Source organism: Eleutherodactylus coqui, chromosome 10, assembly GCF_035609145.1.
Source record: "Eleutherodactylus coqui strain aEleCoq1 chromosome 10, aEleCoq1.hap1, whole genome shotgun sequence".
Classification (NCBI taxonomy): domain Eukaryota; kingdom Metazoa; phylum Chordata; class Amphibia; order Anura; family Eleutherodactylidae; genus Eleutherodactylus; species Eleutherodactylus coqui.
Window position 1 is genome coordinate 4,441,152 of NC_089846.1, and position 26,913 is coordinate 4,468,064.

The 26,913-nt window shown below is 51.4% G+C and overlaps 1 protein-coding gene across 4 annotated transcripts in view; it reads left to right on the forward strand.

The window, feature by feature from the left end:
* LOC136579935 (LIM domain transcription factor LMO4-A) overlaps nt 1-26,913 on the forward strand; it is a 218,696-nt gene that overhangs the window by 6,184 nt on the left and 185,599 nt on the right. For 3 of the 4 annotated variants that reach the window (XM_066580040.1, XM_066580041.1, XM_066580042.1), the window contains exons 3-5: nt 9,090-9,186; nt 9,334-9,504; nt 11,175-13,395. In XM_066580040.1, coding sequence (XP_066436137.1) covers nt 9,090-9,186; nt 9,334-9,504; nt 11,175-11,183 — 277 coding nt within the window. In that variant the 3' untranslated portion in view covers nt 11,184-13,395. Of the gene's footprint in view, nt 1-9,089; nt 9,187-9,333; nt 9,505-11,174; nt 13,396-26,913 lie in introns of those variants that run through there. The other variant, XR_010786936.1, reaches the window with a different exon arrangement.

Consider the following 26,913-nt stretch of genomic DNA (forward strand, 5'->3'; position numbering starts at 1 on the left):
GGTATTACGACGATGCCGCCCGTTCCAGCAGCTCGCCCAAAGTCTTGAATGAATGATTTCACTCCCATTGCAAACATCTCATTCAGTAGCCTGGGAAAGCTGGGTGCTGCGGCCACCGATCCTCTGCATCTCCAGGTGGTGCCTAACAGACGTTACATTAGAACATTTTGGGTCCTTGTATTTTCTGTGGTGTTGCCCTTTAAACCTTGGAGGTTGGGGTCTGTGGCTCCGCCCCTCGGGGGCGTGTCATGCTCTGCTGCCTCGTCACATTGTTGCGTAACTATTGCGAGCCGCAGACCCTGTAATAAGCCCCCCGATTCAGCACTCCACACCCCCTCCCCCGACTCATCAACACAAAGGGTCTTTGGATATTCCGGAGCGAGCCTTGTGACCCCCGAATCGCTGCCCCCTTCCCCCCTGGCCCCCACTTGGCAGGTGAAGTTCCCTGTTGGCAATATTGAAACATATGGCATCAATTAAGCCCCTGTTATTTTCTATTAAGTTCAATTCCGTTCCTCACCGGGAGGGCCGCAAACTCCAGAATGATCCGCCCCTCCCCCGCAGCTGAATACATTAACACTTTGCGCTTCGCCCCCTTACAGATCGCAGCCTCTTCATAATGTTGTCGCTTCAAGGGGTTAAATTCCAATATGGCTGCTTAAATAGACGGACTTTACAGGTATAATAAGTCGTAGGGCGACCTTAAGTGGAGCCCCCTTAACCCCTCAGTGACCCCAACACGTCTTACTACAGAGCTCAGTAATGGGCTGTAAACCCGCACACACGGCGGTGGCATAGCTGACTGACGGCCCGGCTCCTGCTCTGACCACCAGGAGGGGAGAAACCTCACATCACGGCAGTTTAACCCCTTACATGCCACAATCAGTAGTAACTGCAGCCTGCAAGAGGATGACGGGGGGGAGGGGCTCTTTGTCACCCCGCAGTGTGATCACAAGGTACCAACGGGTTCCCATGGCAACCAGAAGCCTGACAAAGGCCTCCATGTCTGTCACATGACTCCGCCTATTAGGTGCTGCTTCCTGCCGAGTCTAATAGGCTGAGTAGAGCGCAGTACGTAAGGAGCGCAGTACGTAAGGAGCGCAGTACGTAAGGAGCGCAGTACGTAAGGAGCGCAGTACGTAAGGAGGGCAGTACGTAAGGAGGGCAGTACGTAAGGAGGGCAGTACGTAAGGAGGGCAGTACGTAAGGAGGGCAGTACGTAAGGAGGGCAGTACGTAAGGAGGGCAGTACGTAAGGAGGGCAGTACGTAAGGAGGGCAGTACACTATTCTGGGGAGCAATCAGATCTTTAGGTTCCTTTCAGGGAGTTAAAAATAGAAAAACAAAAATACCTCCAGTTTAAGGTACCGCTCCTCCCAAATGAAGAAAGCAGCAGGTGACCCATACTGGTGTCAGAGCGACCGGACGATGGGGGGGGGTTTCATCTCACAAGGTGAGCGCCTTTAAAAGTGCTCACCTCCCAACATAAACAACTTACCCCAAACCGCTACCAAGAAACACAAGTCTTCCCGCAAACGTACCGCCCCACCGAGTGCCGCGGGGCAGAAGCAGAGGAAATAACCTATAAACTCCAGATCACCAGAATCATGCCGATCAGACAGTTACCAGGTCATTACCATGTAGACAACACCCCGAAACAATGGAGGAGTAACACATTATATGTCCCCCAGAGTGCGGCCAGTAACATCTCCAACACATTATAGGTCCCCCAGAGTGCAGCCAGTAACATCTCCAACACATTATATGTCCCCCAGAGTGCGGCCAGTAACATCTCCAACACATTATATGTCCCCCAGAGTGCGGCCAGTAACCTCTCCAACACATTTGTCCCCCAGAGTGCGGCCAGTAACATCTACAACACATTATATGTCCCCCAGAGTGCGGCCAGTAACCTCTCCACCACATTATATGTCCCCCAGAGTGCGGCCAGTAACATCTCCAACACATTATATGTCCCCCAGAGTGCGGCCAGTAACATCTCCAACACATTATATGTCCCCCAGAGTGCGGCCAGTAACATCTCCAACACATTATATGTCCCCCAGAGTGCGGCCAGTAACCTCTCCAACACATTATATGTCCCCCAGAGTGCGGCCAGTAACCTCTCCAACACATTTGTCCCCCAGAGTGCGGCCAGTAACCTCTCCAACACATTTGTCCCCCAGAGTGCGGCCAGTAACCTCTCCAACACATTATATGTCCCCCAGAGTGCGGCCAGTAACCTCGCCACCACATTATGTCCCCCAGAGTGCGGCCAGTAACCTCTCCACCACATTATATGTCCCCCAGAGTGCGGCCAGTAACCTCTCCACCACATTATATGTCCCCCAGAGTGCGGCCAGTAACCTCTCCACCACATTATATGTCCCCCAGAGTGCGGCCAGTAACCTCTCCAACACATTATATGTCCCCCAGAGTGCAGCCAGTAACATCTCCAACACATTATATGTCCCCCAGAGTGCAGCCAGTAACATCTCCAACACATTATATGTCCCCCAGAGAGCGGCCAGTAACCTTTCCAACACATTTGTCCCCCAGAGTGCGGCCAGTAACCTCTCCAACACATTATATGTCCCCCAGAGTGTGGCCAGTAACCTCTCCAACACATTATATGTCCCCCAGAGTGTGGCCAGTAACCTCTCCAACACATTATATGTCCCCCAGAGTGCGGCCAGTAACATCTCCAACACATTTGTCCCCCAGAGTGGGGCCAGTAACCTCTCCACCACATTATATGTCCCCCAGAGTGGGGCCAGTAACCTCTCCACCCCATTATATGTCCCCCAGAGTGGGGCCAGTAACCTCTCCACCCCATTATATGTCCCCCAGAGTGGGGCCAGTAACCTCTCCACCACATTATATGTCCCCCAGAGTGGGGCCAGTAACCTCTCCACCACATTATATGTCCCCCAGAGTGGGGCCAGTAACCTCTCCACCACATTATATGTCCCCCAGAGTGGGGCCAGTAACCTCGCCACCACATTATATGTCCCCCAGAGTGGGGCCAGTAACCTCTCCACCACATTATATGTCCCCCAGAGTGGGGCCAGTAACCTCGCCACCACATTATATGTCCCCCAGAGTGGGGCCAGTAACCTCGCCACCACATTATATGTCCCCCAGAGTGGGGCCAGTAACCTCGCCACCACATTATATGTCCCCCAGAGTGGGGCCAGTAACCTCGCCACCACATTATATGTCCCCCAGAGTGGGGCCAGTAACCTCGCCACCACATTATATGTCCCCCAGAGTGGGGCCAGTAACCTCGCCACCACATTATATGTCCCCCAGAGTGGGGCCAGTAACCTCGCCACCACATTATATGTCCCCCAGAGTGGGGCCAGTAACCTCGCCACCACATTATATGTCCCCCAGAGTGGGGCCAGTAACCTCGCCACCACATTATATGTCCCCCAGAGTGGGGCCAGTAACCTCGCCACCACATTATATGTCCCCCAGAGTGGGGCCAGTAACCTCGCCACCACATTATATGTCCCCCAGAGTGGGGCCAGTAACCTCGCCACCACATTATATGTCCCCCAGAGTGGGGCCAGTAACCTCGCCACCACATTATGTCCCCCAGAGTGGGGCCAGTAACCTCGCCACCACATTATATGTCCCCCAGAGTGGGGCCAGTAACCTCGCCACCACATTATATGTCCCCCAGAGTGGGGCCAGTAACCTCGCCACCACATTATATGTCCCCCAGAGTGGGGCCAGTAACCTCGCCACCACATTATATGTCCCCCAGAGTGGGGCCAGTAACCTCTCCACCACATTATATGTCCCCCAGAGTGGGGCCAGTAACCTCTCCACCACATTATATGTCCCCCAGAGTGGGGCCAGTAACCTCTCCACCACATTATATGTCCCCCAGAGTGCGGCCAGTAACCTCTCCACCACATTATATGTCCCCCAGAGTGCGGCCAGTAACCTCTCCACCACATTATATGTCCCCCAGAGTGCGGCCAGTAACCTCTCCACCACATTATATGTCCCCCAGAGTGCGGCCAGTAACCTCTCCACCACATTATATGTCCCCCAGAGTGCGGCCAGTAACCTCTCCAACACATTATATGTCCCCCAGAGTGCGGCCAGTAACCTCTCCAACACATTATATGTCCCCCAGAGTGCGGCCAGTAACCTCTCCAACACATTATATGTCCCCCAGAGTGCGGCCAGTAACCTCTCCAACACATTATATGTCCCCCAGAGTGCGGCCAGTAACCTCTCCAACACATTATATGTCCCCCAGAGTGCGGCCAGTAACCTCTCCAACACATTATATGTCCCCCAGAGTGCGGCCAGTAACCTCTCCAACACATTATATGTCCCCCAGAGTGCGGCCAGTAACCTCTCCAACACATTATATGTCCCCCAGAGTGCGGCCTGTAACCTCTCCAACACATTATATGTCCCCCAGAGTGCGGCCTGTAACCTCTCCAACACATTATATGTCCCCCAGAGTGCGGCCAGTAACCTCTCCAACACATTATATGTCCCCCAGAGTGCGGCCAGTAACCTCTCCAACACATTATATGTCCCCCAGAGTGCGGCCAGTAACCTCTCCAACACATTATATGTCCCCCAGAGTGCGGCCAGTAACCTCTCCAACACATTATATGTCCCCCAGAGTGCGGCCAGTAACCTCTCCAACACATTATATGTCCCCCAGAGTGCGGCCTGTAACCTCTCCAACACATTATATGTCCCCCAGAGTGCGGCCTGTAACCTCTCCAACACATTATATGTCCCCCAGAGTGCGGCCAGTAACCTCTCCAACACATTATATGTCCCCCAGAGTGCGGCCAGTAACCTCTCCAACACATTATATGTCCCCCAGAGTGCGGCCAGTAACCTCTCCAACACATTATATGTCCCCCAGAGTGCGGCCAGTAACCTCTCCAACACATTATATGTCCCCCAGAGTGCGGCCAGTAACCTCTCCAACACATTATATGTCCCCCAGAGTGGGGCCAGTAACCTCTCCAACACATTATATGTCCCCCAGAGTGGGGCCAGTAACCTCTCCAACACATTATATGTCCCCCAGAGTGGGGCCAGTAACCTCTCCAACACATTATATGTCCCCCAGAGTGGGGCCAGTAACCTCTCCAACACATTATATGTCCCCCAGAGTGGGGCCAGTAACCTCTCCAACACATTATATGTCCCCCAGAGTGGGGCCAGTAACCTCTCCAACACATTATATGTCCCCCAGAGTGGGGCCAGTAACCTCTCCACCACATTATATGTCCCCCAGAGTGGGGCCAGTAACCTCTCCACCACATTATATGTCCCCCAGAGTGGGGCCAGTAACCTCGCCACCACATTATATGTCCCCCAGAGTGGGGCCAGTAACCTCGCCACCACATTATATGTCCCCCAGAGTGGGGCCAGTAACCTCGCCACCACATTATATGTCCCCCAGAGTGGGGCCAGTAACCTCGCCAACACATTATATGTCCCCCAGAGTGCGGCCAGTAACCTCGCCAACACATTATATGTCCCCCAGAGTGCGGCCAGTAACCTCGCCAACACATTATATGTCCCCCAAAGTGCGGCCAGTAACCTCTCCACCACATTATATGTCCCCCAGAGTGCGGCCAGTAACATCTGATGTGTCCTCCGGCTGTCGGGGAGTTCTGTCGTTTGCAATACAACGTTGATAATCTTTTGGTCCTTGAGGTACATATATGCCGGTCAAGAAGGGGTTAAGGCACCCCATTAAAGCTGCGCACTGTTTTTCTGGCTTCAGACTGAGGGGGGCTCCACTTTTTGCGGTCTGGGTCTAGAACTGTTTTGGCGCTCGTCACCCTGCGGTGTTCTGGTGGCGCCACATCTGATGGTTTCTATTGTGCTGGTGTGATGGGGGGCGGCATCTTGCTGCCCGTCGGGCTCTGCTGATTATCAGTTGGGCAAACGGTAGTCGACTACTGGGGAGATGCGTTTGTGTGACCCACCCTCACACACGGACGCCAGAGTCGGCCATCTTGGTTAACGTATCGCTCGGCACATCCTGTCAACACCTCATAGAAACCCTTCGAGGGATCCTCCACTTAGTTTGACGGGAGCCCATCATATGTGCTGGCAGAGTCCCTGAGATCTTCCCCGACGACCGGTTGCTAGGGAAGATAATAAAGCGCTCATTTCAGTAAACTTGATTTAAACAGGACAACAGCTGACGGGGAGACTCTGGAGTTTGGTGATTGGTAGAAGTCTTGTCCTGGTGTAGGGCGCTCTCCCGGCTCGTCCCCCCCTCCCCCCTTCCCCTCCCCCTCCCTTTTCACCGCTTAAATTACTGTTTAAATTAAGATCGAAAATTCATTCCGCGCTCCTTTTATTAGATTGGCCGGCACTTTGGCGGCTGCGCTGGGACGGTGTCAGAGAGCCAGAGAACAGGATATTAAAGGCAAACTCGCATCAATTACACGGCGAGATCTTCAAGGAGGCGCAGGAAAACATTTAATAAAGGCAGACGCTCGTGTAATGGAAGCCGCCCCCCGTAGGGTGCTGCGCACGTAGATCCCGCTCTCTATAAGAATGGCGTTTAGCGCCACATTGGTGTAGATTTACGGACGTCCTATCTGGTACTGGGACAGCTGGGTGGCAACCGATATGATCCGCTCGGGACTGCGTCCGCACCGAGCTGAAAATCCATCAACATTTATTTGCGTTGCGGATGTCACCCCCTCATTTGAGGTGAATTCTGTGTGAAGAATGCCCCCCACCAGTCCACCGTACGCGCTGCGGACGATCTGCTCCCTGTGACCGCGTTCGCACGATACAATTGTCAGATTCACCTCACATTTTTCCGACACGACTCTGACAAACCAAAAGTACGCGACCTTCTGTTACGTCCCGCGGCGCGTCCGTTTATGCTGCAGATGCAGAGCAAGCTTCATCTCCACAGACGGCCGGGCGCACACGAGCGTACTTGAATTGCGTATAAGATGCGGTACATCGCGGCGATTCAAATGCATTGATTTTTGCGGTTAGACGCTCACTAGCGGTTTTCATATAATATGCAGTAGAAAACGCAGAATGTTCTATCTTATCGCATATTGCGCTCGATGGAGCCCTGCGCGCTATAGGTGCGTACAGGACGCTCTACATACGTTATTACATTGTGGCGTTTAGACGCAACGTGACGAAATGATAGTGTGGGAAATAAATGAGACAAAGCCTGCGCAGGGCGGCGTGCGTGTTGGATACGCGGCCATGTACGGGCAGAAATCCCTGCCATACACGGCGATACACGGGTAGACGCTGCGTTTTACCACACGCTCGTGTGCGCCCGGCCTTTGGCGGTAAAATCCTCGTTAACCTTTGCACCAAATTCTGCGTGTGAAATACAGGACTAGACGGTCGTTTTGCGTTACCGAACGCTCCTGTGTGAACGTAGGTGTACATAGACGCTCGCTCCTAGCGGACAGCGATACCCAGCCATGTACGGACGCATCCGACGCCCCGCCATAAATGCGGAGCGAGGCGATCTTGTGAGCTTTGGCAAGATGGCTGCCAGTACAGCTCCTTGGGGCGGTTGTCGCCCGGTTTCTCAGGCTCCTGCCATTCACGCCCGGGAGGTTTACTATTCTGGGGTCTTGGCAAGATGGGCCGCAGTTGTATAGGCGGCCATGTTGTCACCCAGCTTTCGTCCTGCAGCGCCGCAGCTGTGTGTGATGGTGCCCCTCCCTCACGGATCGGGATGTTTACGGCCCCCTGGGACCCTCTTCATTCTCTGAGGGTCCCGGCTGTTGGTGTTTGTGCGGTGGGTTAGATTACTCTGCAATCAGGCAGGATTAACCCATGAGCCGCCGGCTGTCAATAAGGACCGCGGGGCGGCCGCAGTGCGAGACCCCGTATAGTGTATGAGGGGTCCGACTACCTGGCAGCTACAAGGCGCGGCGGACCCCCCACCGTTTAGCATGACTCTCGCACAGTCTGTCATTACAGATGGATATTCTTGGGCATGCTGAGACTTGTAGTGCAGCAGCCGTGTAGTTTACCTATAGACAAAGCATCTGACATGGTGGTATGACAGCCGTCCGGCTGCGGGACGCGGAGCGCTGTTTGCGCAATAATGTCCTCCGCTCGGCTGTTTACTGGAATAGAAAGTACGGAAACACAAAGCCGACTTTTGCATAAATGGCTTTTAGGGAAATGGGAGTGCGGCGTCCGCTGGAAAACTCCTGTGGCGGGAGGTCAGCGGTCTTCTGGGTCTGGGTATACATGGAGGGTCCGTCTGGGTATATGAGGTGTGTCTGGATGATCCTGAGGTGGGCCAGGGGGCATGTTACGGGGGACTCTGGGTGCCCTTGTGGTGTATGTGGGTACTGCAGATGTCGGGCCGCCCCTGAGGTGGGCCAGGTGGGTATGTTAAGGGGGTCTGCATGCTGTCGTGTATGTCGGGGCGCCCCTGAGGTCTTCCTGTGTATAAGTCGTGTGTGTCCGCAAGATGTATATGGGGGCGCAGATACCTTACAGAAGCCCCGGGGTACCTGAGGTAATGTTGATGCCCGCCCCCCCGTATGTAGGGTCTACCTGGACTCCTGGGTGGTCTACCTGTGCACCCTTCTATCTAGATGTAGTACCTGTTGGATCGCCCGGCATGTAGGGTCTGTTAGCAAAAGACTTTGTTGCCCCCAGCAACCAATCAGAGCGCAGCTTTCACTTCTTAAATTGCTGAGGTAAAATGAAAGCTGCGCTGTGATTGGTTGCTGGGGGCAACCAGGATGCTCTTCCTGCAGCGTAGATGGTTGAGCCCCACGGTGATTATCTGGACCCCCCTGTAGTAGGTCCCGGTGCGGTGCGTGTTCGGGAGTATATAGCGTATCCGGCCACCCTGTAATACATCTGCGGATCTGGCGGCGCCCGGCTCCACGCCAGTACATATTCTGTAGTGATTTGTTGTTGGGCTTCCATCTTCCTCACGTTACTGGCTGCTCCAACTACCCTCTAAATCACATTTGGGCGCTGAGCGATAAGATGGCTGCCGGCCGGCGATGGCTGTATGGTGTCACATGGTGTTGTCCGTTACATGGAGTGACGCTTTGCATCTCCACGCAGGTTATTCGGGAGCAGCGGGGCGTGCAGCGCCTGCGGACAATCCATCCCCGCCAGCGAAATGGTGATGCGGGCACAAGGCAGCGTTTATCATCTGAAGGTAAGTCAGTTGGCGCCAGGTACCCCTTCGGCCGGTGTGCGGCCTATTCTGGTGGCACGTGAAGAATTAAGGCGTACTTCCCCTTTAAGAGAAGCAACCAGTGATTCCGCGGGCCGCTGCGTCTAACTTGTCTCTGTTTTCCCGCAGTGCTTCACGTGCGCCACGTGCAGGAACAGACTGGTCCCGGGCGACCGCTTCCACTACATCAACGGCACCATCTTCTGCGAACACGACCGGCCCTCGGGACTTCTTAACGGACACTTAAATCCTCTTCAGAATAACCCCCTTCAAAGTAGCCCAATGCTACCTGACCAGAAAGTAAGTGTACGCTCTTGGGGCAAGGCTTGTTTAATATACAGAATGGTGCTTATAGGTAGTAGAATGGTTTTATACTCCACACACATCCAAAGCTGCGTTCAGGATTCCACTGTTGGCTCCTATGTCTCATCATATGTTGCTGCAGTCACATCTAAAGCATCATTCAGAATTCTGCTATTAACACTAGGACTACATGGGGGCCACTGATTGGGTGAGGGGGGGTCCCTGTTACTGTGGGGGCCACTGATTGGGTGAGGGGGGTCCCTGTTACTGTGGGGGGCCACTGATGGGATGAGGGGGGATTCCTGTTACTGCAGCGGCCTCTAATGGAATGGGAGGGGGGTCCCTGGTACTGTGGGGGCCACTGATGGGATGGGAAGGCGTCCCTGGCAACTGATTGGATTGGGGGGGGGGGGTTTCCAGTTACTGCAGGGGTCACTAATCGGATGGGGGATGCTTGTTACTGCGGGGACACTGATGGGAAGAGGGGGGTTCCTGTTACTGCAGGGGCTTCTAATGGGATGGGGAGGGGTCCCTGTTACTGTGGGGGCCACTGATGGGGAGGGGTCCCCGTTACTGTGGGGGCCACTGATGGGGAGGGGTCCCTGTTACTGTGGGGGCCACTGATGGGATGGGTGGTGTTATTATGGGGGCCACTGATGGGATATGAGGGGTCCCTGTTACTGCAGGGGTCACTGATTGGATGGGGAGAGAGGCGATCCTGTTTACTGTGGGGGCCACTGATGGGATGGGGATCCCTGTTATTGCGGGGGCCACTGATGGGATGGGGATCCCTGTTATTGCGGGGGCCACTGATGGGATGGGGATCCCGGTTACTGCGGGGGGCCACTGATGGGATGGGGATCCCTGTTACTGCGGGGGCCACTGATGGGATGGGGATCCCTGTTACTGCGGGGGCCACTGATGGGATGGGGATCCCTGTTACTGCGGGGGCCACTGATGGGATGGGGATCCCTGTTACTGCGGGGGCCACTGATGGGATGGGGATCCCTGTTACTGCGGGGGCCACTGATGGGATGGGGATCCCTGTTACTGCGGGGGCCACTGATGGGATGGGGATCCCTGTTACTGCGGGGGCCACTGATGGGATGGGGATCCCTGTTACTGCGGGGGCCACTGATGGGATGGGGATCCCTGTTACTGCGGGGGCCACTGATGGGATGGGGATCCCTGTTACTGCGGGGGCCACTGATGGGATGGGGATCCCTGTTACTGCGGGGGCCACTGATGGGATGGGGATCCCTGTTACTGCGGGGGCCACTGATGGGATGGGGATCCCTGTTACTGCGGGGGGCCACTGATGGGATGGGGATCCCTGTTACTGCGGGGGGCCACTGATGGCACGGGGATCCCTGTTACTGCGGGGGCCACTGATGGCACGGGGATCCCTGTTACTGCGGGGGCCACTGATGGCACGGGGATCCCTGTTACTGCGGGGGCCACTGATGGCACGGGGATCCCTGTTACTGCGGGGGCCACTGATGGGATGGGGATCCCTGTTAATATGGGGGCTATTTGACCGTGTCGCAGGCAGCATGAAGCCTCGGGGCTCTCCTGGATGTAGTTTATATCTGATGGGCACATAACGCCATCTCCCAGAATGCCGTGCAGCGGATATGAGCTAAACGTTTGTTCTCTTCTCCTTGCAGGTTTGTTAGTGACTAGAGGCTGCGCATCCTCTGTGCCTTCTGTTAATATTTCCTCGGAGACACATTGTTGGCAAATAGAAATCTCTATCTAAATATATATATTATATACTCCTCCAAGTTTTGCTCGTCTTCGTCTGGTGTTGGCGCACATCCGGCTTCGTTCTAGGCGGCCGCGCCCGGTCCGACCTCAGGAGGATTACGAACTTGTAAATGACTTGTACAAAGAGAATTATTTTGCAAAGTTACGGCCTGAAGGCGACTTTTTTCTTCTTTTCCGGACTTGAGTGAATGTTCATTCTGTATATAAACGTGTAAATCTTCATTGCATCACTGATGACATCACACACGGACTGACCAATCAGGAAGCAGCTGGAAAGCCACCATGTGGAAAGTCGTCTAGAGAATCCGCGCCGCGGTCTTTAAGGACGTGTTGGAGGTGGTCCTGGGGGCTTAAGGTGCCCCAAATCTTCAAATTACAAACACAATTCAGAGAATGCGAATGGTTTGAGTGTTTTGGTATCGCCCAAGGGAAACCATCAGCATGGGGCACAGAAATGAGGGGCACCTGATCTGAGCTTTCTGGAATGTGGTGGCCAGTTGACCGTGGTGGTCATCATCCCATTGGGTGGTACGGGGTCCCTGACTTGTGTACCACCCACCAGCCCTGGCCATGCTACTACCCTGCAGGGTTGGTGCCCAGTCCCCCCGCTATACCAGTCTTTCACTAACAATTGGGAGGATTTGGGGGGTCTTTGGTCCTCTGTCAGCATTTAAGATTCTGCCACCAACCTGATGCTCTTGAAGTAAGGTGGAGCCCTAATGGCACTCGTGCCCCTTGCCAGGGTGCCCTCCTATGGCATCATGCCATCCCTAACCCCCCACCCACTGTAGTGTTATATACCCTTTGGCTTCCTGGCTGCATTCTGTTGGCACTCGATGAATATTTTTGTATCCTTGAGATCTTTATTTATAGTGTTTTGGGACTTTTTGTTGGATTCTGCATCACAAAAGATGCCGCTGGGAGGTAGGATATGAAAGGGCATTGGGGTTAAGAGAGCGGAGCATCTGTTGGCCTCCATTTCCTCGTGGTGGTGGGGGTTCTATCTGTTATCTAGTGGGGTATCCGTGGAATCCTTTAGTGATGGTCCGGCCTCATCAGTAAATACATTGGTGGTCCGCTCAGTTTCTGGAGGAGAGGCTGCGTCAGACGGGCCAGAGTAGATGTTTGGGGAGTTGCCTTTACCAACTAGCAAGTCTAATGAGAGCACCCCTCCTCTTACAGTAAGATTGGTTTAGTCCAGCTCAGGTTCCGCCCCTGCTTAACTTGGGTGTTTCTTTACTTTTGGACTATGGCCTGCTCCCTACAGTTGGAGATCAGTGGTGTGCCCAGACCGGGGTGTGTTGGCATAGTAGAGGTGAGGTGGGTGATGCAACCGTATTAGACGCCGATCCCGGCCTGACGACTGCCCCAACGACCCATAGATCTCGATGATCCTGTGAACTCTGGTCAGTGGCCCCTCGGGTGGATCAGGATTTGTGAGATGTAGACATGAATTGTGCAACCTGTAAGCCGGGCCTTGCCTGAATGTGAAGTGGCGTGCGCGGTCTGAACTGGATTTAAGGGGTCCTCTGGGTGTCTATAAATGGTTTAACCCCGTAATGTTTCCGCATAGATTCTGTACACCTCCATATAACCCATCCCGGATGACACGGCCACCGGACCAATGCCGGCCAGGAAGCCTCGGCTCTCAAATGTTACTAAATTGTCAGATCTTCTGCATTAACTCCTCCGAGGACTCCTCTAGCCCAAGTCCACACTGGCCGTAGGGGCCACAGGATGTTGGGCCGCGGCTGGCCCCATCCTCTTGTAGTTTTCTGCATTTTCCGTCTCTTTAAATTAACCCCTAAAACGCCTCCTTTAATGAGATGTTTTTGCTGTAGCCGCCCAGAAGCCCCTCCCATCACGCCGGTGATGTCTGTATTACCCGCCGTACATCTGTCGCTCTCTGCGGCCCCCGAGGTCTAATGTATATGCAAAACAACAAGGCTGAAGTGTAAATAATTTACGAGACAACGTATTGTGCGTCTTATTGTAGCGCCTCCCGCTTGTGTTTTTGTGTCGCTTCCAGTCCCGGGGCAAGAAAACGTTTTGTAACAAAAGATTTTGATCCTTATATTGAATAATAAAAAAAAGAAAAAAAATGGGTTTCCATGGCAACCACTTCACAATGTCTTTTTAATTAAGCTGTTTAAAAACCTGCTGGAGTTTTAGTTGTAGGATTCTTTTTTTTTTTGGTGGAGGAAAATTATGCAGAATTGGAATTTCCATAGGTAGACACACCATAAAGGTGGTGATGGACTGTAATACTGGGATATGCCTGTAGGGGAGCTGTAGGGAAACAAACCTCAATCACTGAGCCTGAGCGGATACGATCAGCTGATCTCAATGTTCTAGGTATCCCTTTAAAGGGGATGGATCAGGTTGACAGTCCATGCCAAGTCCTGGGGATGGCACTAGTCTCAGATACCGCTGTCAGCCATTTCAACTGTGAAAGTGTTAATTTCTTCAGCTCCTCCCACCACACGGATGTATCTCTGATCCTGCGCTCTGAGGGTATATAGCCACATGGGGGGGATTTGCTGCTGAATGTCCACATGATTTGGTGGCATTCACCCCCCCTCAATGAAGGTCGAATTCACACAAAATCCGGTGCTGGAATTGACACTCTGCAGATTTATATTCCGCACCACGTATCCATTTCTGCGGCAGATATTGCCGCGGCGTGTGGGTGAGATGTTGGAAATGCCGCAGATTTTCCACGCGAACGTCTGCCTAGGAAGTCCGTAGCAAAACCCGTCCCGCATGGATGTATCCTGAGGCTGCGCTCGCAGGCGGCTGTAAGAATGCAGTTTTTCTTAAATGTTTTCGAACAGCGTTTATTACCGCACCCCACACTGCAACGGGCGAGGTGCTAAACATCGCGGGAACACGAACAGAGCGGGCAGCGCTCGAAAATCACAGCGTTAGAAATGTCGCGCTCAAACGCTCGTCTGAGAAGCCCCATTGAAATCCATGTTAAAGGCCGGTGTGCGGGGGGGCTGGTGTGCGGGGGGCCGCAGGCTGTGCTCACTTTTTTTAACTGTATTAAGTTTTTTAAAAACTGCCTACTCTTCTAAAAAAAAATATGTATTACGCAGTTTTTAACAATGCGATGGTTTTTGAAAAATGCGTGTGGTTTACTGCGGTTTAAAAAAGCAAAGTGTGAATGCTGCCACGGGCATAACTGAATTGTGGAACCCACACGGACGATGCGCGGTTCAAAATGCCCATAGACGTTCATTGGGCATCCGCTGGCAATTAAATACCTGCAGCCTGCTCCATTTCGGGTGGCTTCCCACGCTGAGAAAACGCAGTGTTAGATGCAGGAAGTACGTGTGCAAAAAAAGCTATACTGCAGTAATGCAGCGCAAATCCCACGGCTCCAGTGCTGAGACCCTCCAGAATTCTTCCCCCTAAATGGAATCCCCCCATAAGAGCCACATCAGATCTTAAGGACACCTGATGTAACTAATCGAGGGCTTTACTGCATCGGGTGTGCTTGAGATAAAACCCATCCGCTACCCGGATGGTGATGCTTGGTTGCATATTAGAAATTTAGTTAAAGGTACCTTCTTATAGTACGACTGCTGGGGGGGTATTCATGTCCGACAGCTGTATTCGTGACTATCGCGCCTGTGCTTTACACAGCAGTCCTATCCAGTGAATGGAGGCGGAGCCTATTCTAGCTGCTAGTTTTCATTCACAGTAAGTGGGAGTAGCTCTGGGGCCTCATTCACACGAGCAGATGCCGTTTCTATCCATAACATACGCAGAGTTTCCACGGATCGAAAAATCAGTTCTGTTCTTGCGTATTCATTGATTTTCACGTGCCCGAGTGAGTTCATGCGTATTTACGCAATCCGGTTGACCTTAAGGGCTCATTCACACGGCGTGTGTGTAATACGGAGTGAACAAACTCACTGATGGCGATGGCTTTAGTCACGTGCGTATCTTCACACATTTTTCCGTTGTGTGAAAACAAAGTATGTCTTTAGTCCGTATTACAAACCGAAATACCCGTCAATAGGAATCCGCAAATAGGCAGGGATCATGCAAAAAACAACAAACCACGCAAGCAGGGAGTATGCAGAATATTCATAGACCAAGACCTGCAGACGCCTGTGTGAATGAGCCCTAATGGGCAATATCGATGTGTGATACGGACCAAAAGAGGACGGCTGCGAAAATTTTTGAATTTTTTTTTTTTTACAGTTTGTGTTACATTTGTAAACATGCGTCTGAACCCCCCCCCCCCCCCTTCCCCAATACAAATCAATGGGGTCTGAGCTCTCCATATTTACACCTCTCCATATTATGGGCGAACATGCCTGTGTGAATGAGGCAAAAGAGTGAGCAGCTCCTGTTTACAGAGCCTGGCACTCACTTGGTTTTTAGTACTGACGAGGGAGTGGTTTGACCCCCTCTGATCAGCTGTTCCCTGGGCCAATGCACTGATATGATTTTTTTCAGGAAGCAGACAGCTCCGTTCCTGCTGCAGTGGTCATACTTGGTATTGCAGGCCAAGTTCTAGTTCATGTCAATGAACACCAGCCCAGCAAACAGCTGATCAGACAGTGTCCTGGATGACGAACCCCTTCCCATCTACTACAGGTGCCTTGTCCTAAGGATAGGTCATCAACAGTTTACAACTGGACAGCCTCTTTAAGCCAAGAGAGTAGTCCAAAAACATGAAAAGAGATCTTGTACAAACAAGGAAGAGAATATAAGAAAGATAGAAAGGCGCAGAGATACAGCTGGCAGCCGCTCACAGTTACAGGAACACTGGCTGCACTACCTGGACAAGGCAGAAAGGGGGCGCTATCACCGGCTCCCAGCAGATTCCTGAGCAGGTTGGTGGTCAACAACCCTCCAGTGACTGCAAAAGACCTGCAGCAAGACTAAACTCTGAAGGCCTCCATGTCTGAACTCCAAGACGTCTACTGACCCAGGACGTGAACGGCCGCCGATAGGCTGCAAACCATCTAAATAACCGCAGGAGTTCCCCACATTTAGTTCTGTGGAGCCAAGAAATCGTTCTCAGTCCTCCAGATCAGCGGAGTGTGTGGAGGAGGTCGAATGAAGCAGACGCTGAAGAGAACCTCCGCCTGCAGTAAAAGGCAGCGGTGGATGATGATGGACAAGATGGAGTCTATCAGGAGATCCTGGGAGAACGTCGTGTCTGATGTGAGGAAGCTGAAGACTGGCTGTCTTTAGACCTTCCAAGGGGGCAACCCAAGCAGACCCCACAATCCCCCAAGACTGCAGAAGACGTCCTGGAAGATCCCGGAGTATCAGCGGTCATCTGACTCTGTACCGCATAGAAAGACATTGTGGGATGGGAAGAAGGCGGCTGCAGCACAAACTGGAGCATACTAAAGAGGCGGAGGCCGCTGACCAAGAGGAAGGGGGGAGAATCCTCAGGACCACCGCAGAAGCTGCTGGACATCACGTCTGCAGCGGGTAGGAACAGCAGAAGGGGCTCCGAGGACTAAAGATGCTGTCCTGTTATAATACTACACTGTTATACAGGATACGTAATGTATACAGTGACTCCACCAGCAGAATACTGAGTGCAGCTCTGGGGTATAATACAGGATGTAACTGAGGGTCCGTACAGGATAAGTAATGTATGTACACAGTGACTCCACCAGCAGAATAGTGAGTGCAGCTCTGGAGTATAATACAGGATGTAACTCAGGGTCAGTACAGGATAAGTAATGTATGTGCACAGTAACTCCACCAGCAGAATACTGAGTGCAGCTCTGGGGTATAATACAGGATGTAACTCAGGATCAGTACAGGATAAGTAATGTATGTACACAGTGACTCCACCAGCAGAATAGTGAGCGCAGCTCTGGAGTATAATACAGGATGTAACTCAGGGTCAGTACAGGATAAGTAATGTATGTGCACACCAGCAGAATAGTGAGTGCAGCTCTGGGGTATAATACAGGATGTAACTCAGGGTCAGTACAGGATAAGTAATGTATGTACACAGTGACTCCACTAGCAGCAGAATAGTGAGCGCAGCTCTGGAGTATAATACAGGATGTAACTCAGGAGCAGTACAGGATAAGTAATGTATGTATACAGTGATCCCACCAGCAGAATAGTGAGTGCAGCTCTGGGGTATAATACACGATGTAACTCAGGGTCAGTACAGGATAAGTAATGTATGTACACAGTGATCCCACCAGCAGAATAGTGAGTGCAGCTCTGGGGTATAATACAGGATGTAACTCAGGGTCAGTACAGGATAAGTAATGTATGTACACAGTGATCCCACCAGCAGAATAGTGAGTGCAGCTCTGGGGTATAATACAGGATGTAACTCAGGAGCAGTACAGGATAAGTAATGTATGTACACAGTGACTCCACTAGCAGCAGAATAGTGAGCGCAGCTCTGGAGTATAATACAGGATGTAACTCAGGGTCAGTACAGGATAAGTAATGTATGTACACAGTGACTCCACCAGCAGAATAGTGAGTGCAGCTCTGCAGTATAATACAGGATGTAACTCAGGAGCAGTACAGGATAAGTAATGTATGTACACAGTGATCCCACCAGCAGAATAGTGAGTGCAGCTCTGGGGTATAATACAGGATGTAACTCAGGGTCAGTACAGGATAAGTAATGTATGTACACAGTGATCCCACCAGCAGAATAGTGAGTGCAGCTCTGGGGTATAATACAGGATGTAACTCAGGAGCAGTACAGGATAAGTAATGTATGTACACAGTGACTCCACCAGCAGAATAGTGAGTGCAGCTCTGGAGGATAGTACAGGATAAGTAATGTATATACACAGTGACTCCACCAGCAGAATAGTGAGTGCAGCTCTGGAGTATTATACAGGATGTAACTGAGGATCAGTTCAGGATAAGTAATGTATATACACAGTGACTCCAGGAGCAGAATAGTGAGTGCAGCTCTGGGGTATAATACAGGATGTAACTCAGGGTCAGTACAGGATAAGCAATGTATGTACACAGTGATCCCACCAGCAGAATAGTGAGTGCAGCTCTGGGGTATAATACAGGATGTAACTCAGGGTCAGTACAGGATAAGTAATGTATGTACACAGTGACTCCACCAGCAGAATAGTGAGTGCAGCTCTGGAGTATAATACAGGATGTAACTCGGGAGCAGTACAGGATAAGTAATGTATGTACACAGTGACCCCACCAGCAGAATAGTGAGTGCAGCTCTGGAGGATAGTACATGACAAATAAAAGTTGCACAAATGTCTGTATATACCCTAATTGAGCCCAAATCTTTCAGGGGGTCTTGTAGGAATGTGGCCTCACATCAGAATTCCTTTTCTTCTCCTCCAAGGCCTGTGGGATGATCCGCATTTTGCTGCAATGAAACCAAAAGCCTTAATTGCTTGTGTGCGGTAAGTCATGTCTGTGAGGCACAACACGGGTAGGTATATGAATGGCGGCCCCCGGCCCTGCGCTCTGCGTCTGTGCTCGTTAATGGAGAGGTGTTCATTAGTGGGGATTAATGAGGCATTCATCTTTTTTGCAGCTCAGATTGTTGAAACTAATGAGCCTCACCACCCTCGCTGGTTCCCAGCCCGAGACTCCTGTCTGTCTGCCTGGCAGATGTTGGTCGCGGACCCTTTCAATGCCTCGTCTATAGGTTCACATCTCTCTACAGGCCCCAGTGTCTGCTGGAGACCTCTGGCTCTTATAGGGTTAAAGCAGTTTGGGTAAGCTTGTTTCATAATTAACCCCTTGTGTCGCGTCTCTATGATCGTACGCACAGGTATAACATATGTACATACAGAATAATATATCGTCATATGGGGGAAGTGTGTAACTATGTGCGCAGCCACTAGCAGGCGTGGTGCGAACAGAGAAGCCATGTCAGCGCCATATACTGTACCCCGTCCGGACCCCCGAGTGATTATATCCTATATGGTGCACATTGGCATCCACTCCTTCTGTTGTAGCCCAGCTATAGCATGCACTGCATCCCACGGCCTCGTTCCCCCCTGCCGGCATATCTACAGTGTATAAATCCCCCCCGTCTGCTTATCACAGAGATCATCCGTCCGCTCCCTGCGCACGAACAATCTTCACACTGCTTGCTCGCTGATAACATATACATTGCAGTTGCTCGCTGATAACATATACATTGCAGTTGCTCGCTCCCACCGCTTACTCTGCAGTTGCTCGCTCCCACCGCTTACTCTGCAGTTGCTCGCTCCCACCGCTTACTCTGCAGTTGCTCGCTCCCACCGCTTACTCTGCAGTTGCTCGCTCCCACCGCTTACTCTGCAGTTGCTCGCTCCCACCGCTTACTCTGCAGTTGCTCGCTCCCACCGCTTACTCTGCAGTTGCTCGCTCCCACCGCTTACTCTGCAGTTGCTCGCTCCCAGCGCTTACTCTGCAGTTGCTCGCTCCCAGCGCTTACTCTGCAGTTGCTCGCTCCCAGCGCTTACTCTGCAGTTGCTCGCTCCCAGCGCTTACTCTGCAGTTGCTCGCTCCCAGCGCTTACTCTGCAGTTGCTCGCTCCCAGCGCTTACTCTGCAGTTGCTCGCTCCCAGCGCTTACTCTGCAGTTGCTCGCTCCCACCGCTTACTCTGCAGTTGCTCGCTCCCACCGCTTACTCTGCAGTTGCTCGCTCCCACCGCTTACTCTGCAGTTGCTCGCTCCCACCGCTTACTCTGCAGTTGCTCGCTCCCAGCGCTTACTCTGCAGTTGCTCGCTCCCAGCGCTTACTCTGCAGTTGCTCGCTCCCACCGCTTACTCTGCAGTTGCTCGCTCCCACCGCTTACTCTGCAGTTGCTCGCTCCCAGCGCTTACTCTGCAGTTGCTCGCTCCCACCGCTTACTCTGCAGTTGCTCGCTCACTCGTCGTGTTTCTTGTTCGTCTTCTCAGCATTTGCTCCTTTCTGCGGTTTCTCCTGAGTTGCTGCTTATAAGATTTCTCCCTTCTTCTCGCTCACTTCTCTCCATCTTCCTTCTTGTTTCGCTCCTGCCTCCCCGCTGCTGAATTACCGTTAATTAATGAACAAAAAAGTCAATCGATGGCCTTCTCCTTTAAGAAAAGATACAATCACTATTTAGTATGAAAGGGGCGGGGCCGGGGCAACAAGAATAATATCCAGGAGGTCCCCCATGAAACATCATGGAAAATCGTATATGCGTACGCTGCAGTTCTCCCTCCAGATGACCGTAGAGAGCGACCGCCCAGCGCTGCAACGGGAGCGACCTGAAGCCCCATGTGAATGAAGAATGTCTGTAGCAGAGAACACAATCCCCGGGTGTCAGACTGCTGGTGGTCCCACGGCCCGCCGGCCGGCCCCCGCTCTACTTATGGCTACATAGGTATTCAGGCCTGAAATGCGTTGGTATTTGGTCATTGGGAAGCCTTCTGTTGGATGGTTGAAGGATCGGCGCAGCGGTGAGCTGGTGACCAAAGCCAAATCACTTCATGCAACTTTTACATGTTTGACAAAATCAACATCCAGCAAGAGAGAACGGCACAAGTCCTACAACGTGTGGCGTCCCTGGGTAATGCCAGGTGTGAGGTTTGTACTAAACATGGATGGACAGTGTATTGGTCAAAATGCTTCCCCCCTACAGTCTGGAAATAGTGAGGGAAACCCAGCTTCACAAATGGGGCACCAAAGCCATTTCTAATTACCCATGAATGCAGCGGTTGAGATAAAGTTGCATGATGGCAGAAAAATGGCTAAAATAGGCCAGCACTTCCCAATAGAACTATACAGGTGCAAACCACGGCTGCAACGTACAATGGAAGCAGAACTCCTAATATATTCCCCGTCAGAGGTCTACATACCTAGAATCAGTACTCTACCCAAATAGTGCAGGGCTCTTGGTATATAATGATCATATTACATCGGCACATCTGCCAACATCCCGGTGACTGCGCTCAGAGGGGTCCTAAAACTAAAGCAGGCGGTAAATCTCAACCTGGGAAAGAATGCTCCTCTCTTGGGACTAAGCCTACAGGTAACACCAGGGAGGGTAGGATATTAGCGTTAGGACCCCTCTGAGCGCAGTCACCTGGACGTTGGGGGATGGGCCGATGGAATATGATCATTAAATACCAAGAGCCTTGCATTATTAATGTGGTTAGAGTATTGATTACAGGTATGTAGATCTCTGATAGTGAATGTATTATGAGTGCTGTTGCTGTTTTTAGTTCTGCTTCCAAAGTTGCATGATGGTCCTATCAAAGCTGCCATCTGGCATTGGACTATCTCGTCACTGAGCTTGAAAATTACCCCTAGTACTTGTTTTCTCCCTCGTCGATGACCCCCCCCCCCCCCCCGTCATAGAGCCTCTCAGTGACCTCCTCCCCCAGTCATTGAGCCTCTCAGTAACCCCCCCCCCCAGTCATTGAGCCTCTCAGTGACCTCCCCCCAGTCATAGAGCCTTCAGTGACCTCCCCCCATAGTCATAGAGCCTCTTAGTGACCCCCCCCCCAGTCATTGAGCCTCTCAGTGACCTCCCCCCCAGTCAGAGCCTTCAGTGACCCCCCCCCCCATAGTCATAGAGCCTCTTAGTGACCCCCCCCCCAGTCATTGAGCCTCTCAGTGACCTCCCCCCCAGTCAGAGCCTTCAGTGACCCCCCCCCCCCCCATAGTCATAGAGCCTCTTAGTGACCCTCCCACAATAGTAGTGCCCCTGTGTGACCCACTCAGTAATAATTCCTCTACACAATAATGCCCCCTTTTATAATGTAAATTTTAATAACCCCCCCATACTCACCGCTCGCTCTGCACCGCTCTGCCCTTCACTCACCTTTTGTTAGCACAGTCACATGATTGCTGCAGCCAATCCCTGGCCTGATCGCTGGTATGGCTGTGGCCAGGGATTGGCCATAGGAATCCCCCACTAGATGGCCTACGGTCGCACTACCTAAAGGGGTTGGGGCCACTTTCCTGTCTTCTGGGACTGTCCCACCTCCTCCAGGACGGCTGGGAGTCATGCATAAGGGTCACTTAGACAATTAATCGTTTGAACGAGCGAATGCTGTCAGAGTTAAGGCCCGAACGATTATCATTCCGTGTAAAAGGGCCTTTAATGGTGGCCACCTAGATAGGGAGACAAGTGGTTGCCAGACAAGAAGAGCATGGACACACTCCGCAGAATGATACATTGTTACAGACCCTCTGCTGTATGAACAGGACTCGGTTAAGAAAGGCCCCCTGACCACGGCAGTGTATTCACCGGCGGTAAACCGCTGGCGAATCACGCTGGACGACGCTTCCCATAGCATTGCTGCGAATTGCCCCGATTCTTCGCGGTCAGCCTATCTATTAGATAGGGCTGACCGACGGAGATTCGGTGGCAGCTCCCGCGGCGGAACTTTGCTGTGGAATACCTCCTCGTCCGTGGACAGCCGGCCTAAAGGTTGTTTGCTTTCTATTCACTGACATCAAGCAGAGATTTTAAAAATGGCGAGGAATTGAAATACAAAGTGTATTAGAAAGTTGCAAAACTTTTTATGCTATAAGAATGAAACTTCACAGTCCTGCACAAAATCCCCGGAAGTCCGAGTCAGGCTTCGGGCGCCAAAAGGGTGGGATTTATGCAAATTGACACAAAACGAGGTGTTGCCATGTGGATTTGGGGTGGGGCCTAAATCTCACATGATTTGGTGTGACTGAAGGGAGAGACTCCCCTCCTGGGGGTTGTTATTTGATTTCCCCCTCAGATCCGAGGCTTGGCCTCCGTTTTACGTCCCCTCAGAGATTTGCTTCCAGCGTTGCAGGGGTTACGCTCGGTGAGGTCATGCATTACAGTAAGTGGCCGATGGCGGCCCCCGTACATCATAGAAATGTCAGGAAATTAATTATAAGAGTTCACAAAGTGCACGACAAAAGGCAGACGCCACGGCGACGAGTCGGAATAGGAAGATTTCGCTCCAAGTCCCGTCGCTGCCCCGTAAGATCCAGACTATAATGTCTTACTGTAACTGCTGCGTCCCCCGCATTAAAGGCCCCCGGGGGCCGCGGACCAGCCAGAGCACGAGAAGCCAAGGGAGAGAATCGCCATCTGCACGGTACACAACCACTTACGGTAAATACCCTTTAATGTGGAATTACTTGACAGATGCCGGATTATCAAATGTAACGGAGGAGAGTCCAAAATAAAACCTGCTGCCATCATACGGATTCCATCTGAGATTACAGCGACCCCCGGGTTATAACGCCCGCTGCTGTTCTCTGCCGATGTCCCTCTTATCCGCTGATTCAGAGTCCTGTTTTGATCCTTCCAAGATGTCCGCTGCAATTTTCTAGCTACCTAATGCATGCGGTGCTCAGCTCTCTGATTGGCCAGTGCTGATCACGTGATCCGTGTTGGCCAATCACTGCACTATGGGGATAAGGTAGTCTGAAGATTGCATCGGCCATCTGGCAGATCAGAGGGGCGTCAGCAGCGAGTAGTATAGCCGCCGCCTCGGGTCTTAGGACAAGATTTTGTACCAAAACTGGACGATCAGTATAAGTGCCGGACTATCAGATGCCGGACCGGGTTCTGCTAGGAATCCTGCAAGGGGCGGGGCTTAGCTTTGCTTGGTCTTTACAGCAGACAGGATATACAACCTGCGCCCCAACCCTTTCCCTAAATCTATTTAGTCGTGGTTTCTATTGGTTCCATTTCTGGGTTACGTAGGGCGTTTTTGGTCGCTTTTATTGCGCTTTTTAGGGAGGCAAAATGAACAAAAAAACACATTTTGGCTCAATTCGTTAGCTGTAAGGGTCGTTACAGATGTGACGATACCAAACGTTGTTTTTTTTATTTTTTAAACAAAGAGGAAAAATGCACAAAAAGGCTTTTTTTAATTACTATTTCTTTCTTTTTTTTTTTTACTATATTTATTTATTTCTCACATATTTTATGTCCCTAGAGGGGACTTGAACCTATAATGTCATGATTGCTCAGCTAATGCACTGCAGTACTCGGCAACCCACAGACCCTTACATCACGGAGAGCCAATAATGTCACATAGGGAATGCCCTTCCTCAGTGAACCCTGCAATGCCACAATTAATATTGATTGTAGCATGTAAGGGGTTAACACTGATGCCCGCTGTTGCGGCAGGAGGCTGACTGTCAGTCAGACCCACCTCTGAGTTTAAGTTTACATCTGTTTGCAGGAACTGCTTCCCATCCAGGACATAAGGGGTTAACATAACTGTCCCTTTAAGATGCCCCTAGTGATATTCCCAGATCATTTACTTTGCTGAGGAAGGGTTAATAACTCAGATGGGTTACATTTTTTACGCAGATTCCTATTATCCCTTCCCCCGCAGGAGATAAGCAGTGCCGTGACTCGCTTATCTCCCCCTTCTCTATAATCCTCGCTGGCCGCCAGATCGTTACTACAGAAACTCTAATTAATATATTCCTCGTCCCTTTCGTCCTGTGTGACCTTGACAGGCAGAATTAACCCCCTGATTGAGCGCAGGCTTGCCGCTTCCCTGGCATCGCCAGGGTTAATACCCGCCGCCTTGTCTGTGTGAGGAGGGAGAAGACAGCTTAAATCAAAAGGCTTCAGGGTACGAAAAAAATTCCCCTCTCACCCAATCAGAGTCTCGTGAATAATTAAACTGATCAGCGTAATTAGCTTAATTAAGTTAATTTGACTACGGGACGCGGCCATATGGCGAGGAGGAAACAAAAGAGGGAAACTAATTAAAAGTAAAATAATGCGGATTTTAATTAACTCGATCCCCAGACATCAGCAGATCCGGGCCCAGGCCCCAGCGTAGTAATTAAAAAGCGCGGTTTCACCGGTAACATTTCTAAATCCACCCCCCCACCTCCAACTCTGCAAACCCTCTGTGCTAAGTGCCCCTCCATCCTCAGACGAGAACTAATTAAAACTGTAAATGAATTAGCTGCGTTGTATTTTTGGAAGAGGATTTGTGATTAGAGCGGCGCGGCTCTCTCTTCGCAGCCGCACTCTCTTTTAGCGAGGAGCGTCTCGCACGTCTGAATTATAACCACAATAATAAAGATTATGGGATTAAGCGACGAGTCCTTGAAAAGAGAAACAAGAAAACGGCGCGTTCCGTCTTCCGTCGACGATATTGTATGAAATCCCGGAACCGCCCCCTCGATATGCCCCGTCCGCACCAGCTTGTGCCAGGAGGATCCGCCATCGCCGGCGTATGCTCATCGCCATGTTATAGTTTACATCTAGAAACAATCTACATATTGTGAATCCTGTTCTACTCCAGAGCTGCATTCATAATTCTGCTCTTGTCATTGGAAACAGTCAGTAAGCAGTCAGAGCTCATATAATAGAAGGCAGTTTGTTTTGCCCGTCTGGTGTAATCCACAGTCATCAAAGCAAGATCTGTGCAGACACTGAACAAGCAGGGAATGTTGGGGCCTTTCAAGTCTGAAGATGCAGAACTGTGAATGCAGCTCTGGAGCATAATACAGACATATTGGTTAAGGCTGGTGGAGTCAATAGCATTACCCCTCCCATACCAGAAAGCTGAGATATGAGGCGCTGTGTGAGGGATCCGTACTCTGTGGAGCCATCGCTACCGCTGCATGAAGCTCCGGGGACGGTTCTTTTGCAGTTCCAGTTTTATTTAAAATAGTGCCCTGGGTAACAGGAAAAGCAAAGACTCTCAGATGCCATTTGTCCACAGTTCTCACAATTTCAGTCCACATATAGTATACCGCCATGTACCGCTCATATGATACCACTGTGTAGTGCCTAAATGGCACTCTCTTAAAAACCCCACGTAACACCGCCATAGAGTGTCCCGATAACACCCTCTTACAGAGTCTACATGATACCGCCATATAAAGCCCACATAATAGCACTACGTGGAGTTTGCCGCGGATCGGCACCAGTCTTCAGTTGTAAGGGTGAAATCAGCTGCTGATTAGAGATGAGCGGATGTACTCGGTAAGGCCGATTTCGCAATCGAGCGCCGCGATTTTCAAGTACTTCACTACTCGGGTGAAAAGATTTGGGGATCGCCGGGGGGCGTGGCGTGGTGGAGTGGGGAGTAGCAGTGCAGAACAGGGGTGAGCTCTCTCTCTCTCCCTCTCCCCCCCACTCCCCTCTGCAACCCCCCGCTCACCCACGGCGCCCCCCGAATCTTTTCACCCGATTAGTAAAGTACTCGAAAATCGCAGTGCTCGATTGCGAAATCGGCCTTACCGAGTACATCCGCTCATCTCTACTGCTGATCCGTGTCAGAAACCACGTGCAAATCCGCATGAAATGGCGCACATTTTGACGCAGATTTTTGGTGAGGATCTTCTCCAAAGCCTGATATGTGTCAATGTACCCCTAATAGTTCACACACTGCTGTAGAGCGTCCCAATACTCCCTTAAGAGTCCACGTTATATCGCCATGTGGTGCCAAGATAATATAGAATATGTAGGACCTAAATAAAACTACCTTAAAGAGTCCAAATAATACTGCCATAGCGTGTCCCATTTATACTAAGAGTCTACATAATGCCAGATAATACTGCCATGTACAGCCCACATAACACCACTATGTAGTGCCTAAATAATACTCCCTAAGAAGCCCACGTAACACCGCCATAGAGTGCCCTTAGGGTACGTTCACACATATTGCGGATCGGCACCAGTCTGCAATTGAAAATGAAATCAGCTG